The sequence below is a fragment of the Cydia splendana genome, chromosome 4 (genome assembly GCF_910591565.1).
Source record: "Cydia splendana chromosome 4, ilCydSple1.2, whole genome shotgun sequence".
NCBI lineage: Eukaryota > Metazoa > Arthropoda > Insecta > Lepidoptera > Tortricidae > Cydia > Cydia splendana.
This window is the reverse complement of record NC_085963.1, coordinates 13,846,814-13,868,412: the sequence shown is the minus strand read 5'-3', so window position 1 is coordinate 13,868,412 and position 21,599 is coordinate 13,846,814. Positions and strand designations below refer to the sequence as shown.

General features: G+C 39.3%; 2 protein-coding genes and 3 non-coding genes across 5 annotated transcripts; 2 read left to right on the top strand and 3 right to left on the bottom strand.

Moving 5' to 3' along the window:
- Nucleotides 1-4,101: 4,101 nt before the first annotated feature.
- Trnaw-cca (transfer RNA tryptophan (anticodon CCA)) lies at nucleotides 4,102-4,173 on the bottom strand. Its single transcript has one exon. It is a non-coding gene; the product is annotated as a tRNA-Trp (tRNA).
- A 1,955-nt stretch (nucleotides 4,174-6,128) lies between these two features.
- Nucleotides 6,129-6,201, top strand: Trnar-ccu (transfer RNA arginine (anticodon CCU)). The gene has a single exon. It is a non-coding gene; the product is annotated as a tRNA-Arg (tRNA).
- A 204-nt stretch (nucleotides 6,202-6,405) lies between these two features.
- LOC134789911 (uncharacterized) lies at nucleotides 6,406-15,643 on the bottom strand. Its single transcript, XM_063760596.1, has 12 exons — nucleotides 15,419-15,643; nucleotides 14,833-15,010; nucleotides 12,884-13,165; nucleotides 11,352-11,626; nucleotides 10,611-10,796; nucleotides 10,008-10,298; nucleotides 9,599-9,716; nucleotides 9,266-9,405; nucleotides 8,228-8,511; nucleotides 7,431-7,646; nucleotides 6,990-7,179; nucleotides 6,406-6,601 (listed from the first exon to the last, which is right to left on the bottom strand). The coding sequence occupies exons 1-12, from the start codon at nucleotides 15,459-15,461 to the stop codon at nucleotides 6,447-6,449; spliced, it is 2,358 nt and encodes a 785-aa protein (XP_063616666.1). The 5' UTR covers nucleotides 15,462-15,643; the 3' UTR covers nucleotides 6,406-6,446.
- On the top strand, nucleotides 6,840-6,913 carry Trnat-agu (transfer RNA threonine (anticodon AGU)). The gene has a single exon. It is a non-coding gene; the product is annotated as a tRNA-Thr (tRNA).
- Nucleotides 15,644-16,553: 910 nt separating the features above from the next.
- LOC134789936 (phosphatidylinositol glycan anchor biosynthesis class U protein) lies at nucleotides 16,554-19,119 on the bottom strand. The gene is made up of 3 exons (XM_063760664.1): nucleotides 18,191-19,119; nucleotides 17,702-17,973; nucleotides 16,554-17,430 (listed from the first exon to the last, which is right to left on the bottom strand). Exons 1-3 carry the CDS (start codon nucleotides 18,952-18,954, stop codon nucleotides 17,177-17,179), a joined length of 1,290 nt encoding a protein of 429 aa, XP_063616734.1. The 5' UTR covers nucleotides 18,955-19,119; the 3' UTR covers nucleotides 16,554-17,176.
- Nucleotides 19,120-21,599: the final 2,480 nt, after the last annotated feature.

Here is a 21,599-nt window from a genome sequence, read left to right as displayed (position 1 = left end):
GTCTTCACAACTAATGCTGTAATTCGATTAGCAGCGCATCTGCCCTATAACCAAGACACGATGATTTTGTAGGGTACTACACCTGGAACTCTAATTGATTGCATTGACGATGACGTTTCCAATTACATGCCCTACGAGACCTGTTACAACAGTATTCTGTAAACCCTGGACTACTACCTTTCAGCTAAGCTTATTGTACTTAGATCCGGCAATGACAGCAGAACTAGTGTTGATTTTCAGAGTAAATTGCAGGCTCTATTTAACCGGCGAACATATTTGTAGTCATGAGTCACTACTGGGATCATATTTCACTTAGATCTTGCATTTTTTCCTGAACCACCGTATGTTGTTGTTCTTTTATAAAATCACGTGAGTACTTCCTTATCTGCAAAGGAAACCTCTCATCTGGAAATCGAAAGAAGCATATTTCTGATCCGTGTTCTTTCAGAATCCGGTATCTGCTATCGGTGACTGCCTGCAAATATTTTCTACATATTACGCATGTGTGTACGTTTACGTACGTTGTACGTTTGTATGTACGTTGGCTTGCCCCGCAGTCCACATGGTTTCAAAGTTTCTGAAGTGACTTCATTTTAATTTGTATATTTGGAGAAATTAAACAATCATCGTTTAGATGTAAAGCCGTGGACCGTGGCTATTGGTTCGACACCTTAGTTCTCTTAGGCGGCTTCACCTCTAATTCAATTCGCGATTTTTCGAAACAGAATCAGTAACTCCACTCTAACTAAACTACCGAAAAATCTTTTCATAAATTCTTTATTTATTTACATAACTTGAAGGGGCGCTTCATCTTCTACATAGGCATAACATTTACCACTAAAGAAACCGATGTTTCACCTATTGAACAATCATGAGTAACTATGCGGATTACCATACTAATTTAATATTTTACTAGTTGGTCCTTTTAGACATTCTGTGAAAGCACCTCCTACAAATACCGTCTGTTTCCGATAGCTATATTACCAGTAAGAGTTCATTTCCTTTGAAATTGAACTATGTAACGTTTATGGTCAACGTTTTATGATGTATGATTGTTATACCAACGGCAGGTCGATTGACAACCCACTGCTTAGATAATCTTCCGAAGTGGAGCTTGTTACTTGAATTTTGAACCTAATTTCACAAGTTTCTACCTGACTGATGTGAATAGAGCACTAATTACATTATAAATGCCTTTGTCAGTTCGGTCTATTGGACGGAATGCGATGGAAGGTACTTGCTGTTTTCTACGTGTTACTCTTAGTTTAGTGGTCTCTGTTTCACAGCTACATAGTAGACGATTTAAAGTAAGTAAAAGATTTCTCTTTGTAACAGGCCGCAATTTTTTAGCTAATGGTCAATATTTAGAGAGTATACAGGAGATGCTTCAGTATTCCCAAAGATACTATCAACCTGACTAGTCATTCATCATTCAAAAGAGGGATTTAGTGCGATGATTTTTCACTAATATATATGAGTATCATAAACTCTATTATTTTCAGGCTTAGAGCCGCAATAAAGAGATATCTCTTGTTAGCCTATGACAGAGCCGTAAATGAATTGGTATAAACAAGTATAAACTTGTATTGGTATTCCTATTCAGAAGAGAGAGTTTTAGTTTTCTTTCCTTCTTTAAGGCTAACGTCAATTTTCTTGCCTCCCCCTCTCTCTTTTTGGTATAGGATCTAGTTAGGCAAAGTATAACACAAGGTTTTTCACTTCGTACTTTTCCCTTTTCACAGTTTCTTAACTGCTATTTTTCATGGCCGGTTAGTCATACAGTTTATGATCCTCAGAATGTATATTTTTGGTTTGTTTGGTATCTCACGAGAATTGTTTGTTATCGACCCAGACCAACATTTGTACACGACCAAGACGGAAACCTTCCTTTTTCCTGGCAGGTTGAGACAATTACTGTAACTGCATTTCGTTATCAATTTCGCGCCAAACCCTCTAATAGAAATTCTGCTGCTCGTCGGTTTAAAAGGTGACACACCATTTGGTCGGCTACATTGATGATGACGCCACTAACTAAGTCGTGCATTGTTCATGACCATGCAGATCTTAAATGCGAGGCCCACCGTGCAGACATCGAACGATAAAGCGACCAATAAGACGTCCGCTACCGTATTAATGGTAGACCATGAGACAACGGTTTTTGTATAACAAGACAACGTCATTTCAATGGACGATTCATAGGACGATGCGATATCGTCTCATAGGACGACGCATTAATGTCTCACGATACGACAAAATGTAGTCTTATGGAACAATGCAATGTAGTCCTATGGGACGCAATATCCTCTCACGGGACGATACCACAGGATGGCGCAATGTCTTCTCACATGAGGACGTAACTCATCGCGATGCCTGTCGTATCACAGGATGACGCCTTATCGTTTTACAGGACGACGCCTGATGTCCCACAGGACGATGTCACGGGACTACGCTATGTCGTCTCACGCAACGACGCTTGTCGTCCAACGGGACGACGCCGTGTGCCATTTATACCCGTAGGTATTCTATTTATGGTGATGGCTAGAGCTCACTTAGTCTCATCGCTGGGCCACGGGCACTGAGCGGAATGTCACAAGGTCTTTTAACGAGACGATGCTCGTCGTCTTACAAGACGCTGCCATGTCGTCTGTCAGGACAATACCATTGTCAGGACGATACCACAGGACGACGCCATGTCGTGTCACGGGACGACGCCTTGTCCTCTCACGGGACGACGCCTCGTCGTCTCACGGGTCGATGCCATGTCGTCTCATGGGACGACGCCATGTCATTTCCCGGGACGACGCTTGTCGTCTGACGGGACGACGCCATGTCGTCTCACGGGACGACGCCATGTCGTCTCACGGGACGACGCCATGTCGTCTCACGGGACGACGCCATGTCGTCCCACGGGACGACGCCATGTCGTCTCACGGGACGACGCCATGTCGTCTCACGGGACGACGCTTGTTGTCCCACAGGACGAGGCCATGAGGCGTAAGTACCCGTGTACTTTTTGTGACGGTGCCTGTAGGAAGGTCACTGCGTCTCGTCGCTGGGCCATGGGCACCGAGCGGAATGTCACGAAGTCGGAGGTTTTCAAAATATTTTTACGATTTAAATTTCTTGATCTTTTTAAACTTGCTTTGTAAACGTGTTGCTCGGCTGAGTTACAAAAGCGTACTGAAGAGAAAGCAGCCGCGCGCTGGCAACCGGGTGACATTACTACTTGGGTAGCGCGATAGATGGCGCTACTAGTTGATGAATTCGCTTGATTAGGGCTGAGTTACAAGGGTGTTATCTCATAATGTGGTTCAAGCGAAGGCACGGACACCTAAATACATATTTAGAGGATCAGATCAGGCCGGTTCCGTGCAGCTCTTTAATTAGAGCATTTAGCTCTTACTCTCAGCAATTCTGATCTGTGATAGCCTGATAGGTGATAGCGGTTTGTAGGAGAAGTGGCCGGTTACCGAATATGAGAATTTCACGAACGGATAATTTGCAAGTTTGTTACCAAGTGTTAATTTGTTCGACAACTCATCGTCGTAAATAGACCACCTAACCAATAACACATTTTTTATAGATTTTATAGCAGTATTATTATGGGAAATATAAATTTGGTATTAGTGCGGTTAAAAATTGCTCTTACCAAAAAGAATAGATAGTATAGAGGGGTCCTGTCATTGTAAATTTCGTAGTCACTGTAAATTTACTGCCATCTATCGACACACGACTAAAACTCAAAATGAAAACGTATAAAGTTATCAAAAAATGTATATATATGGATAAATGATTTTATTATTTTTATATCGTTTTGAACCATGTTCATTTACTGATATCTATGTGTTAAAATTGTTAAATATGAAACGGTGTCGTCACGCCATCTAGCCGAGGATAGGCTAAAGGTGTGTGCGGCATCTAATCGAGAATGACTTTTACTTGAATTCCGAGGCACGTTTTTTCCTTAGACTTTATTCGTGTTATACGAAGTTACATATGTCTTTGCTCTTACGGACGACTAACAATGTGGCACCATTTACTGCCTGAAAACGTCACTTGTTTGTTGTAAAATAAAAATTAAAAAACAAAAAAGCATTTTCGTGACCCCGACGTGATTTGAACACGCAACCTTCTGATCTGGAGTCAGACGCGCTACCGTTGCGCCACGGAGTCGTTGGAAAAGTTGACGAATTTACTGTACATAATCCATATGTATTAAAAACTACTTGTGCCTTTCATTTTCAGTATTTTTAGTGTTCCGTACAAAACTTTGTTCACGGAACACTTGTATTTTATTTACTTCATCATCATTTTTGGCATCTGAGACTTTTTATTAGCTCAATGTCAATTTTAAGACAAGTATATTGTTATATATTATGAATTATACTTTATTTTTAAATTATGACCAATATGCAAAATTAAATCATTGTGCCGGTATTTTAAAACTAGCTTCTCTATTCGATGCGAACAATTTTTCATTAGCGTCATATATCTAGGTAACCTAAATATTAATTCTACACCTTTTATCTTTTGCAATAAATACAATTTCATTAGGTTAGGTAGGTAACCTACTTTCCAGCGAGTGTGTTATTTAGCGACAGCATTTGATAACTCCGGACTCCCGATGCGCGATAACAAATCATACTCACCCTATTTTAGCAGGCCGATCTAATAATTCACACATTGAAAGTTAAGCCCTTGCTACACGGTCGCCGACAAGCCCCCAGACCGCGTGGCCTTGGTCCGTCCCGGACCGTGTAGACAGTTGTTTCCAACAAAATTTGACCAAAACTGACCAAGGACAGACCAAGGTCAGACGGTTAGAAGGCTTGTCGGCGACCGTGTAGCAAGGGCTTTATACCTAGCCACTATACTACTTAACCTCGTAAGGCCCAATGTGCATTACAATATTTAATCTTATTATTTTTTTATTTTAAATTTATAATGTAATTTTTAACGATCATGATGAGAAGATAAACATAATTTTGACGAATGTAGCAAATTTATAGTGTAATTTTCATCTTGAAATAAAGAAATCTAAATCTAAAATCAATGTAGAGACCTACACTACGTTTCAATTTCAATCTAATTACAAACTTTCGTAAACCATTAGTAAGTAGCATTTCATTTGTTTTGTTGCTTTCAACAAACAAACGATAACCATCCCAATTTACTATTTGACAAGGTTCAAATTAAATAAAGGAAACTTTTGTATGGTGGGCCTTATAAGGGACAAATTGCTAAACCTACCCATGATATTAATTTTACAACGTTTAATTTGTCAATGGCATAAGTGACCTTGGCGACAGTTGGGTCCCTTTTATAATACCTACCTATTCGTGCAGATATAATAATGTGTTTTGGGGTACATTATAATTATAACATTTATAAATGACAAGTATTCGACTGCTTTTCATTAAGTCAGATGAAGACTTATCTTATCTATAGAATAGACATCAGAGTGGACACTGGGGGCCGATTTTTGAATTTCGATCGCTCGATTTCGTCACTCGAAAATCGTTGGAAAACGGAGAAATGCTAATTTTTGAAATACGAACGATCGAAATTTGGAATCTATTGGTATTGACCACTCGATTTCAATTCTATTAGTAGAATTTAAATGCCTAGTAGTGGAGATATTATTTAACGAAATACACGAAATCGAGTGGTCGAAATTCAAAAATCGGCCCCCTGGACATAATTATGTAGGTACCTATAACATAAACGGGATCCGTTGCCAACATAGAGGTACAATAATATAGAGATGAAACGGGGGAGGGGCCAAATGACCGAACGAGATACACTTATAGAACTTTCAGTAGTAGTAGCAGAGAAAGCGGTATTATTGCTTGTCCTTGTCACAATCTCACTTTTTTTTGTTCCCCATCATAAATTTAGTACTTACGGTCTATGGTGGGCAACAAATAACCCGACCGAATTAAGTAGATTGTTTTTGGTATATTGTCAGGAATGTTAAAACGTGTTTTTAATATTGTCGCATTGCGTATGTTATGTCCCTCACGGAGGCACGCGTATACCACTTCTATAGGATGCTACCTTCTATGGTTGCCAAGCACCTTAAAATAGCCTCTAGAACGTAACATGTAATTTCAACACTCCTACCAAGCGCCCCTGTGGCCTAATGGATAAGGCATCGGCCTCCTAAGCCGGGGATTGTGGGTTCGAGTCCCACCAGGGGTACAATAATCCTTTTTTTATTTAATTAGCTATGCACTATATAATACAAGTGATATTATAACACATGACTCGGTACTGTTGCAGACGTTGACCTACTTGATTATGTGAAATTTTATTTAAATTGATATTTATTAAACATGTTTACGATACGTAGACGGAAACTGGCACTTCTTGTTGCTTTATCATTAAAATAAGCAAGAGAACGAACAGATCTAAAATATTTTATTAACAAATTCTTAACAGAGTCCTTACAGTCCATAAACACATACAATTATAAAATAAATCAATAATTGCAGTTTCCAATGAAGAGAAATTCTTGACGCGGATCCACGTAGAGGCAGACACCGCAAGCCTGAATGCTGTACATAATAACCCACTTGGTTTGGAAAGCGGCAATCGTTATCTGTTGAAGATATAATATAATTTCATTTAACAAGAATAAACTTCTCATTAGTACTAATTATACTAACAAATGCGTGGACTACTTGCGTATGTCATGACGGAAAGTTACTAAAATCTAAAATTAAAAAGGTTATTGAACTTTAGGACCCGTTTATTATAAAAATTTCCTCTCCTGCGAACACTTTTACTTGCTTTTACATTATAACCAAGTAGTTGTTATTTTCGACCCACTGCCCAACGGCGCCGTGGCTTAGTTGGTTAAAGCGCCTGTCTAGTAAACAGGAGATCGGGGGTTCGAATCCCCCCGGGGCCTAGGTTTCCCTATAGAATGTGGGGAGCTGAAGAGTTATTTTTTTATTTTTCTCCTTTTTAAGTTCACGAATACTTACTTGCACAAAAATTTTCTGTAGCCGTGGCGCTTACTTCGAAATTAACTGGAATGCAGAAGTCTATGGACGGACAAGGCGTAGTGACATTAAAAGTGTGCAAATTTCTCTGAGGAATAGTTTGACAGCTACGTGATGCTTCTGCACCACGCCAATTACAAACCAAAAGTTCTCCGTGACCTTGATTACGAAACTGAAAACATAATTAAATATGAAATTGTCATTACTTATATCCACCTATCGCTTAATTTTAGTACTTAGTAGAGCGTGTTACCAGCTTGTTTTTCGGTGGTTCATACATACGAAGATAGATGGCATTGTAAATAAGATATATGGGCTGCCATCTTTTTACATGTGTTAAAACTAAGGTTTACAGCTATGCCTCATTAGATGGCGTTACAATAGTACCAAGATGGAATACCTATGCAAAAATAAATTAATTACCTGTACATTGATCAACGATTGATCCCTCAAAAAGAAGGGATGTATGCGATACGACCGTTTCACGCCTGGCGCCAACACGAAATCCTCGTACGGGAGCAAGTCAAAGACGGTGTCGTTGAACGGGCATTGGGCGCCCATAATTCTAGTCGGAAGGTCATTTTCCTTCAAGTAGAGGTCAACGGCATTTACTACATCCATGACGGTTGGCGACTCTGTCTGTGACATTAGGTAATAAGTATTTATTATTAGTTGTGACTAGAGTTGTGTGCCTAGTTTAAAAATGCCATATTAACAGTAGTTGGTAGGTATCATAAGTAGCCTCAGTCAGATTCATATTTTGTAAAGCGCTTAATATTCTGAATACATTACCATTTAGTGACATCACTGATATAATTCACTTTCTACTGTTTCTACTACCAGAGGCAAGAAAGTAGAGAACACAGATAATCTTTCATCGCCGTGCCTAATTCATTATTGTTGTAGATGGCGCTATTATTATGTGTGTCCTTCACTAGCACAAAAGTACAACGAAAGCATTTATGCATGTGTACATGACTTATGAACTGACGAGGTACTAGGATTATTATCTAACCCCCTTATTAATAAACGCGCTACAAACCTCGATTAGCTAATAATCGTTTGTCTTTATCTGTCATTTTGACTTATGTGTTTGTAAGAAAGGGACAAAAATAATTTAACTAAATCAGGCCCGTGAAGTTTTATCAATAAGGGGTTAAAACATTAAATAGTGCTGCATGTGCAGTACTTACGTGACTAAATTTGTAAAAAACATTTACCTGTAAAAATATCTCCGAATAATCCATATACTCGTTATTGATATTCTGAAACGGCACCAAGTCCAACGCAACATAAGCGAAGTATATATCGAAGAAGGAAGTCCTCAAAGATTTCATCAGTTCCCTAGCTCGTTCGACGTCGTTGGCAGACGGACGGTCGCTTGGACTGACTATGAGGACCACTGTGCTTAAGGCAGCGCTGCTGTTCTGCTCAACAATGGACTGGTTTTGAGCATGCTGGATGATGGTTGAAATCACGTTTGGGATGTTCATACGATTTGGCCCTGTTGAAGAAGCGATATGTTATACTGAAATAAGACTTTATTTTTGAATATTATAAAACAAAGTCCCCTGCCGCGCCTGTCTGTCCGCGATGAACTCAAAAACTACTGAACGGATTTTCATACGGTTTTCACCTATCAATAGAGTGATTCTTGAGGAAGGTTTAGGTGTATAATAGAGAGTATTACTGCAATGTTCTGCCGCCAGAGTGCAGCACTAATTTGTTTAGTAAACCATAGAGTAACTTATACATACTAGGCCTTAAACAGTTTTTTGACAAGTTTTCACTATGACATTGATGCATCAAGGCGGTTTGTTTACAGGTGGCCTTACCGCGAAACGCGAAAATCGAAATTTCTTTATCTGCCTCTCTATCGATCGAATAGGCAAGAGCGATAGAGAGGCAGAAACCGAACTTTCGACTGTCGTGTTTCACGGTAGGCCATGTGATTGGCCTAGTGACGCCCTCTACGCAGAGTTTTTCGTAATATTCCCTATTTGTGATGGTTTTGTGTAAATTGGTTGAACTATCCGTGCGAAGATGGTGCGGGTCGCTAGTTTTTGATAAGAAGGTTCAAATAATTCATCAGTTCCCTGCCTCGTTTGGTCTAGTTGGCAGACTGATGGTCGTTGGGTCTAATTATAAGGACCACTTTGCTTATGGCTGCGCTACTGACGGTCTGCGCTACAACTTATGCTAGACCGCCTGAAGTCGTTCTATGCTAGAGTGCACCTTCGCATTCTGATACAACTTACAATCGTCAGTGAAGTTGCTAATGTGTGTGAACACGGCGGTCAGGTTGTGGGCCGGGGGAGCGATCCATCGGCCGGTGTTCCCGTGCAGCAACCCCAACGTGCTCCGTTCTAAATCCAACTCCAGTGCGCCTCCCACCCATCTGCATACAATTACAATAACCTCAAAACTAAAAACAGCGTAGAGGTAAAACAGGGCTAAATTAAGAGCTCAGAAGTCTAACTTATTTAATAAGAATAAGCTAATAAAAAGAAAAATAGTACTCAGAAAACCCTTACCGCCCTTTTTAAAAAGAATTGACAAAATATAAAAATTACCTTCAGGTATGAACTTACGAGACAAATTGTTCCACATCGTATTGTTTCCACGCGGCATCCGTCGCGATCACGAGATTCATCTGAGGAACACTGCTCGGGCCTTTACATTCTCTGTGATATTGGCTAAAAAGTGTAGCTGAAACCAACATCAAGCTGTGACAACAAGCATGTAAACATCAAAACATTTGATGTTACTATTTCATTAAATCAAAGCTCTGTCCCTGTCATTTGTGTGAAAGGAGTGCAACGTAATATCAATTAAACCCTTCAAAGTATGCGTCTGCCGCTTAAGCAGAGGGCCTACCGCGAACACGGAACTTCGCAAATTGCGGGTATTTTTCTCTGTCACTAATTACGACTTAATTCGGTGTTCGCGCCGGTAGGCTTTTAGACATCCATCCACTCCCTTGAAGTATTTAAAACTTACTAAGGTATTCAGTAAAAGCAGAAACAGCGGCATCACTGATCCGATTCATCTTCTCCACAGGAATGTACACTCCGCCCTGAGTGAGATACAGCACATTTGCAAATCGAGAAGTCTCCGTAGCTATGGTGGCGCTGTCCACGATGGTTTTGAACAGCGACTGCCGGTTGCAGGCCTTCACTCGCGGCTCGAACGACACGCCTGCGTCGGAGTAATACATGTCGAGGACTTGCGAGAGCCGAAGGGAGTTCCTTTGAGAAATCCATGTGGGTAAGTAGCTTGCTAATATTAATCCTGAAAGTCAATATTTTATATTTTGGTACCTGGTAGACTTTAGGGTTTAAAGTAGATATATGTAAAGACAACATTTTAGAATATAATGCAGATAGTACGTAGCTCTGTTTTTAGCTATTGGTAAGATGTTTCTGCGTTTGCTGTTAATGTTGCAAGTATGTCTCCGTCGAAGTTATTATACGGCCAAATATAGTCTCGGAGCCTGACTCTTATCTAAGTCTAGTGATCTGTCTATAGCAGAATGGGAATCCATAACCAACAATATAGCAGAATTTAGCAAAGTCGAATAGGGATTAAAAAGATAATAAATACCATCGATGCCAGCCAATATTTCAGCATCGGTAATCTGCCAGTCCACGATAGAGCTGTTCTGCGGATACATGAAGTAGTTCCTTGGCAGCATCGTGTCGTTCCAGCGGTTGTTGCTGCCGATAACCAGGTGTTGTGAGGCCGAGCCCACTCGGGGGCCTTGGTTTACTACTACTTCTGCTAAATCCCCTGGAATCATAATTATACAAAATAAATATTGGGCTTGTGTAGGATAGGCCAAAGGTATGGTGCCATCTTTTCGAGTGATGGCGCCATCAGTGTTGGCCGAACGTTAATTGCAATTGACCATTAACCATTACAAACTGAACCGTAAACGGTAACGGACGGTTATAGTTGACGGTTCAACTTGTACTGGTTAGTGGTCAAGAATTTTCAATTGTATTAACGTTTCGGCCAACAATGGGCGCCATACCTTTGGCCTACTCTCGAGTAGATGGCGATACTTTTTGATATTTAACAAATTTAACACATATCAGTGAAAGAATAAGGATCAAAGTCAAATGGCATTCTAAAAGTTTTAATCATTTGTGTCGAAAGATGGCAGTGAATGTACTGACTACATAATTTACTTTGACAATATTCGTCTATTTCAAATTCTCTTTGGTATAGCCTAATAGGTAGGTACTCGTAATATTTTGAATAATATCTATAAGATGCCGCATGCGGTTTTTTTACTCACTTAATAACTTTAAGGCATCTTTAAAATATGTTTGAAAATCATACCTGCTAAAGTAGCGACATACAAATTACTAATATCAGCCACATCGCGCTTCTCATCAGCGTTCAGCGTCTCTATGTCCGAGTACCACTCCTCCTTGGCCTCGACCATCAGCGGTTCGGCCACGTCGGCCTTGTACACGTCCGCGTTGAGGATGTCCGCGACCGCCACTCTCTGCGGCTCCAGGGCTGCGGCCACGGCTGCCACTAGAGTACCCGCGGATATGGAGCCCCACTCAGTCTTTATCACGCCGACTTCTATTGGACATCTGCTGATGACTCTGTAAAGTTTTAGAGGTATTGTTAAATATAGTTTGACAAAAAGTTGTTGACAATAAAAGACCCACTAACTAAATACCTAAAATCAGAATCACAGATTTCTCATTGTCTCAAACAAATCCGTCAATTTACCGTAGGCCTGGTCTTCACTGCTGCACAAAATGGTGCAGTATGCCGTAGTAAATTAATCGGAATCCAATTCAGTAGGTAAAGCCTGACCAGTACGATCATTGCCAAGAGGGCGCTTTAATCTCATGTATAGGCTGACAGTTAGTATGAAAAAATTAGTTCCAATGAAATTCCGCAAAATGCCGCGTGATCATATATTACTGGTCAGGCTTTACATGAGCAGCATGAACTTACTAAACTTGCAAGGAGGGTCGTCAGTAGAGTCGTCATCAAAAACAAGTATCTGTATCGTACAGAATGCTCTAAATATTTATATGAGTGACACTACCGCTTTAAAAATTGAGCCGTGAAGAAATAGGTACTTGAATTGAATATAGGTAGTTAAACGCTTCTTTCGCTCCGATATATCCTTAATTACTTTAAAAAGGCTCAGGACCGCTTCGGCCTCAGTTTCATTTCGTCATCTCCATAAATCGTCCACAGTGCCATGTCGTCAGCCTACAATTCCTAAATCGTCACCTTCCTAACTTGCCTACTTTCTGATATCGTCAATACCCCATTTTGTCTAAATTCCTATTTTGACCATAGTGCCAACTCGTCCAATATCTGATATCGTCAATATACCATTTTTGTCTACGTTCCTATTTCGACCAAAGTGCCAACTCGTCCGCGTTCTTTTATTTGAATTGAGAATGTAGAATGTCAATGTGCACTTCATATCTTCTTAAGTGCTATTTTCCAGCTAGTATGCGGCAGTTACAATTAGTATTTGCTGTTGTCACACTTGTCCTTAACCATAAAGATAACTTTGATGATAATGATGATGTACTATTAGGGCTGCTATGTAGTTGACGAGTTGGCACTGTGGTCTAAATAGGAATGTTGACGAGTAAGCACTATGGACGAATTAGGAGTGTTGACGAATCGGCACTGTAGTCTAATTAGGAATATAACCAAGTTACTACAGTGGCCCACGTAAGAAAGCGGGCGAGATAAGAAAGTGACGATATAGGAATGCTGGCGAATCGGAACAGTAGACCAAATGCGAATGAGAACTACTTAAGAAGTTGCCGAAATGAAACTGAGGCCGAAGCGGTCCTGAGCCTTTAAAAATGTGTCTCTTTACTAACCTGCTCTCATTTAGCGACAAATGCTGTTTCTGCTCACTCGCTAAAGGACAAACTCTGTCCTCATCCCCCCTCTCCCAATGCCGCACCGACCCACTCAACATCACGTGCAGCAGACACTTCTCCTCAACCGTCAGGACCTCCGCGTCCATGAGGTTCTGAGTCGGCAGAAACAAGTCCATTAGGAGTTTGTACTTGTTGAATTGGAATCCGGAGGCTCGGTAAGGGGTGACGAGCTCGGTTTCGACAGCGTTCGCAGCTTCCTCTATGCCGTCTAGGCGAAAGCTGGAAGTATGACAAAGTTCATGAGTGGCAATGGATGTCTGGGTGTTTTTAAGTATATAGTTACACTAGAATCTATAGTACCCTATCACTACACTTTACGAATAACAAATATAGTCCCCCGCCACGACTATCTGTTATGTGTATGTATGTTGGCGATAAACTCAAGAACTACTGAACGGATTTTCATGCGGTTTTCACTTCTCAATAGAGTAATTATTGAGGAAGATTTAGGTATATAATTTGTTAAGGGTCTCTATTGGTTCCCATAATTTTATTGTTCCGATTTATTCAGTCCATAACGTTTTCCATCATAATTTTTATTAGTCATATTGTCAATAGTCATAAATTTTAACAATATAAATTGCAGTTCCGATTTTTGCAGGTCATTATTATTGTTAGTCATAAAATTTGTTACTCATAATATTCAAAGTCCAGAAGGTATATCATTACATAATGTTGAAGGCAATAAACTTGCTTACAATAATCGTTGTAAGGTCTTTTATCGCAGGTTATAATGATAAGTAGGGGCTCTATTGCATTCCCTAAATTTTAAGTTCCGATTTTTTTAGACCATAACGTTTTCGATCATCATTTTTATTAGTCATAATAATACAATATTGTCAATAGTTATAAAATTAAACAAAACAAATTGCATGCTTGTCTACCTACCTGGGGATTCTTTTTTATTTCGCTTACTAATTTCCCCTCCATTTCTTATTTTTCATGTAGTTTATTAAGCCATTTCGTCCCGCCAACGAGTCGACGGAGCCCCGCTTCGCGGGGCTCCTATTTCCGCTCTGAGGGACACAAGGTAACTAACGAACCTACCTGAGGAAACAGATTTTTTATTGTTTGATTTACTGATTTCCCGCCATTTCTTATTTTTCATGTAGCTTATTAAGCCATTTCGTCCCGCCAATGAGTCGACGGAGCCCCGCTTCGCGGGGCTCCTATTTCCGCTCTGAGGGACACAAGGTAACTAACAAACCTACCTGAAGAAACTGATTTCATTTTTCTTTATATGAAGGATGTTATTAAAAATGGCCCTTTGTTTGACATAATTATTGAAAGTCATAATATTTAATATTATAGCTCCTAAATATTAGAATATTAGAGGATATCATTTTCTGACTATCGAAATTCGAAATAGTAAGTTTATGGGAAACAAAGAGATGACATTAAAACGATATGATTAACGACCATTAGTCCGATAAAATATATGCCTTAAAATATTTCTGAATAATTATTGATATACCTTTGAATGTTATACTCATCCATTTTATAACTTTTGTGATTATAGCGTTTAATATTATAGATGTTTAAAATTAGAACTATGAAACGTTATACTTAACAAAAATTATGACTATTGATGTTTATGTCCATAAATTATATGGATATCAATTTCTGACTATCGAAATTCGAAACAATAAGTTTATGGGAAACAAAGGGATCCCATTTGTTAAGTGTGTATCCCGTGCGAAGCCGGGGCGGGTCGCTAGTACAGTATACATTATAAACTGAAATAGATGTCATATACTAAAGAGAAAGTGACTCCCACTAATTAGTTGCGACAATTTATACTATTTAGTTAGGTACCTATTCTTTATTCACTACACGCGCTCGTAAGATTTCAGTTGTGTTACCTTTTTAAATCAAGAATTGCTTACCTTCTAAGTAACGAAGTACTAAGCAGTCTCATATCAAGTGCATGGTTGACCTCAAGCTTCTTCAACAGGGACAGAAAGACGTCCAGCCGCCGCGGCGCCCCGAGGGCTGGGCCGCCGCCCCGGTAACATGGTAGGAGGTGCTCCGGCAAGCTGGAGAACACCACGCCGTCACTCACGGCTGAAAACATCAAGGAAATAACATATTTGCGCTTTTAGTAAGTATCTGCAATACATATGACAGCAACTACATAATCTCTCACAACAAAAATACTTTACAAACAATCTAAATTAGAGTACGTGACGTTCCGTACGTAATGTACGAAACTGAATAACTACTACATACTAAACTAAAGGAAAAATGCAACTCGTGTGTGGAGATTAGCAGTTTTTAAAATTCACTGGTCTCTGGTTCCATGCATGAGCTGTTTGAAAAACGCGGTTCTCGGGTAAAAGAGATGGATGTAGATCGGTCTCACTCCACCAGCAAAAACCAATAAGAATCTAACACGCTGTAGATTAACCCTAAATAACTTAATTCTATCAATAGATAAACAAATCAAAATAATTTAATAAAGTTTGTACTTACCACAAATTAAAGCTATGACTACAAGCACTATGGATTTACTCATGTTCACTGTATATTGTGTTCATTTGTTTTAACCTAAGTATGTTTATACGCGGGAGTGCCGTGGTCGGTGCGTAATGTAGGTATCTGATAGATAAGATAATACACAGAATGGGTGAGCAGATAGCCGTCATATTAAGCCATGCTTTACGTAGGTATTATTCATACAATACATATTTCGTGACGTTGGAAACAGCACTTTTAAATTTATATAGGTAATAGGTACTATTATACCTTGTAAGTAGATGCGCTTTCCGACTTCGACATTACAGTTTTGTGCTGATGAAGTTGTTTAAAACTTAAAAACAGCGTATACCTAATGCAATATGCCGCAGTGGGCCGCTAATATGTTATAGTACCTACCTATACAAAAAACTACATTCATCTATTCTATTGTAAATCTGGGAAAAAAGTTATATTAAAAAATGCATTATTAAAAAATATGTTGTTTTTATTGACTTCAGTACAATTATAGATACTAACTAAGTTCTAGATTGTGATAAATAAGACAGCCCTTTTAACTCAACATTTCATCATGAAACAAAAAATACTTCTATTTTAATTGCAGAAAGCAAATTTGCAATTTGAATGCAATGCATTACTTAGTATCTTGTCACATTTATAATTGCCTGTCTGGATGTACACATAGAATAGAACTAGGACTTGATACTAAGATGTTCACTCACTTTTAAATTTGAACTTAGGTAAGTATATTAATACTTAAGCCGCAAAAATAAATGCAAACAGGTAATTCTTTTACAAGTAGGTACCTAATAAAGTTTTTCCCTACTGTCATTTTCACATATATTTATAACAGTATATACAATACAACCCTACCATTTACCCCACCTGGTCAGTTGGTAGTAAATACTCTAGTAAAATATCTGTTTGAGTCTAAATCTAGTTTAAGTATTTAGTTTTAATACAAAGCAGTCGCACGCTGATAAAAATTAACCACAGCAGTTAATCAATCTCTCACCAACCACCTGAGTACAAACAGTAACACTCCTAACTGTACATCGCTGGACTTTATTACAAAAGGCATAAGCTCTACCAATATACAGTTAACAGTGTGGGTGATGGACAATGGAGAACCCATTACAGACTAGAATCTAGATGGGGTACCTGAACGCAATATCAAATTAAAATTAAATGTTAACTTAACATTCAAGAACATATTATTCTCATAACTTATTACTTTGTTTCAATTGTAGATGTACAGTAAGCTGCCGGGTTAAGTAACCCCCCTGCATAGAAATTTGTTTGTAGGGGGTCACTTAACTCTGCAGCTTAGTGTACACAGTTTGTTCGTTTAGAAATATTAATACTTTACTATACGAGATGACCTTTTGGCTTCAATAAATTAATGTGCAAATGTATATCAGACTATCATTATGTAAAAAGTAAGTAACTAGAATATTTAGCATTAGGTACAAAACTCGCAATATTCAATAAAATCGCCCATAATACCTATACTAAACTTCTGCTCGAGATTATTGAGCATTTATGTAATACAAACTAAATAAGAAAATAAAAATGTGAGTAAATTTTAATTGTAAAATGTTGTTTTCTGGTAAAAGGTATCCCATTGTTGGTTGTCAACATTATTTTACTGGCTTTAGCATATTATTAGAAATTATCCTTCTTAACAACCAACAAAGTTGTACATTTTTTCTTAGAAAATCACATAGTTATCACTGGAATGACACGACTTTGGTATTATCGCAACACTAACTTGGCAGGTTTCCCGTCTACCTCTCTTGATGAGCCATGTTTAAGGGTAAATTCCCTCTTGATAAATGCAAAAAGCAAGTCAGTTATTAAAAATATTTGTGCTGTTGCGAAGGAGAGTGTAACACCAAAAAAGAAATTGGCATTTGCTGAGCCAGAGTATATCCAGAGGTGCCACACTGTTGGGCCAAGTGCTGAAGTGATGATGAATGCACAGCCAACTATGAACTTCTGTTGCATAACTGAAAAAGGTTTAAAAAGTGTAGCTTAGTCAAAGCCGAAACGATAAATTAGCAAAGTCTGCCTATATTTGTACAAAGTTCACTATAACATGATGAATTTATAATAAAATGGAAGTTACAAAAGAATAACTTACAAAATACTTATATTATATATTTCATCCATATGTCCATCTACAGAGCAATGGCATTTTCATAAGATGGAGATCAGCAGTTAGTTGGAGATGAATTAATTATGATTACATATTACCTAGTAGCTATTAACTATACTTACAGGTAAATAAATGTTTCCACATAGGTAAGAGAGCCAAGTAAAATCCAACATCTCCCACACAAGGGTAAGATCTGAATATGGCCGAGAGAGCAATCAGAACTGTAGCTAACAGGATAGGTTCCGTCTTGAAGCGCAGTGTGAGAGGGATCACATACAGAGCCAGGGCGTTGATTTGGAATGCACATACAAACAGCAGTCTAAAGTGCTCAAACATCTCCGTAAAGAAATACCAGAATAGACCAATGTTCGGCTTCAAGTCTGGTACAGTCAATCTGAAAATTAAATTAAAATAGTCGTTTTAGAATTTTAATTTACATCAATCAGTGATTTGCTTATTTTTACTATAGATTGTGTAGCTGTCAAAAATTTTACCAAAGCAAACAGGAAACATTATAGAAAAAGATAAAAATAGGATTACTAAACCAATATAAATAGGAAACTAAACCAATATAAATATACCAAAATATTATTGAAAGGAATAATACTCACATGAACCCATAAGTGTTGTACACATACTGATAGGAACCATTCATAATAAATGCCGAGATATAAATAAGGAATCCCCAGCACAGGACAAATACCAGCAAAGTCCTGATATAGGAGCACTTGTTGCAGCCCTTATTAACATCCGCCAGCAATATGGCCACCGGCACAATGAGCAGTACTGGGTAGAGAGCCTGGTGTGTAGCGAGCGCCACAAACGCACAAGCTGGCACCCTACGGCCACCAGATGCGCTCCATAAAGCCGCTGCCACTAACAAATTCTGTATTACTGTAGTTGTCATACCAGCACAGTTCAATATGGAATAAGGATTGAACAAATACACAGACAAAACGTACTCCGATGCCTCTTCCAGCTGTGAATTACTCAGGAGCATAGACTTAGAATCCTCAGCTATCTCATCCTTAATTTTCTCTTGAGAATCCTTCAAAATTCTTACAAAAGCTTTCGACATTCTGTACAGCAAAAACGCCGTTAGTAGATCAAGTAACGTAAACAGAAGCGGCAATATGAATGGAGCCTTCTTCATGATGTAGTAGAAGATTATGAGCATTATGGGTGATTCATGGAAGGCATCTCCTTCGTATGGGTTTACATTATGATCGTAAAGGTACACGCCCTCGATTAATCTCTTCCAAGAGTTCAGAGGCGTAGCTATTTCCACTCTGTTCGATATTGTTTGCCAGTAATCTATGTGCATCAGCCAATACCGAACCAAACCGGCAAAAAGGTATTTCAAAAACGAAGCCATAGTTTCGTCGGTTTATACATATACTGCGATTACATTTGGAAACGGAACCGCGCAATGCCACTAAGTATGGACTTTTTTCAATGAATTAATAGATAAATATCATTTAATTTACACAAGAAACACCACTCTTGTAAAAATGCAGCTGTCGCACCTACAGTTACAGTTTGACATATTCTATTTTATGACGTTTAGTTGTCAGTACTGTCACTATTTTTCCCAATGTGACAGATATTGTTCTAGACACTAAAATAATCGCTCACAAAGACGCACCGGCGCAACGTAACAACATAACTCCTAGTGAGTATTATATGTATTCTTTGAATAACATACAGTAGGGCTACCGCCAATACCGAAAATCGTCAATTGCGGGCATTTTTCTCTGTCACTCTAATTACGCCTTCATTGGAGTACAAGAGTAAGATCCCCGCAATTTGCGAATTTCGGTTTTCGCGGTAGCCCCTCAGTAACAAAGTGAGTGCGCTTATTGTTGGCTTATTGTCTTTGTCGCGAAGTCGCAAATATTTTAAGTCAGTCAAACAACTTCAGTAGAAAAAGGCGCGAAATCAAACGCGAAATTCAAATTTTCTAAGGCCTCATAGGCACGTGCGCTTTTAGAACGCGCGTTAAAAAGCGTTTGAATGACACAAATGGATACATGTGTATTTATTCACACGACAACGGTGGCGCTTTTTATCAAGCGTTATTGGATTTTCGACTTTAAGCCTTGGTCGTTAAATCTAATTTACCGTGCGGACGAATTCAAGCGCTTAACTACACTCGCGTGCAAAAGTATTGCATCACTTTGCATTATTTCAACTGCACCCAATATATTTGTAAACTGGTTAATTTCGCTAAATTATTTTAATGTGATCATGTTTCTTGAAGTTTTAGCTTTATGAAAAGTAAAAAAACATGGAAAACGGCCCCGTATTTTTCAAATTATCGGCTTTTTCCTGATTAATGAGCGGTTTCACGTTATCACGCGCACGAGTTGCGCTACCCTTGACCCCTATAAAACGGGGGTAGAGAAGGGGTTGTTATCAGTCACTTATCATAAGTTGATCGTTACATATCTCCGCATATTTTTCCATGAAGAAGACCTGGAAAAATGGAAACCACTGAAGCTGAAGTTCGCCAAATCGTCCAGCCCCTGCAAACAGGGCGTAGGCAACGTTCAGTAGCTGCCGAGCTGAATTTAAGCCAATCTACAGTTTGCAGAGTTTACCAGAGGTTCCAGGGGATTAGATCCTTTACTTCAAGACCAAGAAGTGGCCGCAGAAAGTGTACATCAGAGAGGGACGACCGCTTCTTTGTCACAATATCTCTCCGAGATCGACACCAGACAAGCATTGCCATCCAGCAGCGTCTGCGTGAGGTACGAGGAGTGGCTGCTAGTGAGTGGACAATAAGAAGAAGACTTAAGAAAGCGAACTTGACACCCAGGAGGCCTGCAGCGGGGCCCAGATTGCTGGCGCGACACCGTACAGCCTAAACAGAGTTTGCTGAAAATCGTAACGACTGGACCATTGAGCAATGAACCCCAGTTCTCTTCTTGAACGAGTGTAGAATGTGCTTGAATGGATGTGACCGAAGAGGAAGAGTCTACAGAAGGCCAGAAGAACGGTTCGCTCCATGTTTCTTCTCCGAAAGGGTCGCATATGGCGTTGAATCCGTAATGTTCTGGGGCGGCATTTTCTACGACGGGCGGACAGCGAACACAGGGCTGGTTTTCGTGCCTGGCGGGGGCCGTGACAGTGGATTGACCGCTGTTAAGTACATCACTGATATCCTGGAGGAACATGTTGTACCTTATGCCGGTATTTTTGATGAGGGGTTCATCCTAATGCAGGAGAATGCCCAGTGTCACACCACTAGGGCCACCGCAGCCTACCTTCTCGAAGTGGGCATCGACACCATGGACTGGCCAGCGATGAGCCCGGACCTTAACCCCATTGAACACGTGTGGTACTACCTGAAAAGGAGGGTTTGGAAGCGGAATCTTGCCCTGGTCAATGATGAGGAGCTGAAGGCCGCCTTGCTGGAGGAGTGGGACGCTATTCCTCATCATCACATTAAAAAATTAATTAGGTCTATGAAAAACCGCTTAATTTGTGTAAGGAGGGCTATGGGTGGCAATACCAAGTATTAATTTAATAATAATAATTTATATTGTATTAAAAAAATGACTTTTATTCACAACTTTCCTGATTTATTTTTGGAGCATTATGCGACTACTTTCAGTTTTCTGATTTTTTTTAAGTCTTCAGATTCGAAATTTCAATGAATTTACCATTTTTCTAATGCGTTAGATTATAAGCTTTCAGTTGATACCAAAATTTTCAGAATCGGGTATAGAATTACAAAGATATTGGGTGCGGACGAAAAAATGCAAAGTGATGCAATACTTTTGCACGCGAGTGTATAACGCGCGTTGAAAAAGCGCTCGTGCGTTAGGGCCTTAAGGGCCGATAACGCGTCGCTTCGCGACTTATTTTGACGTCTGTAACAGCTTTAAAGGCCCGTAATATTATTGTATATAGATCAAAGGTATAGATCTTAGAGGATATAACAAACGGAGACGCCATGTCTAAAATTTTCGGTACAAAATAGTCTGCCTTTTTTTGCGGGGGAGGGGCACATCAAAT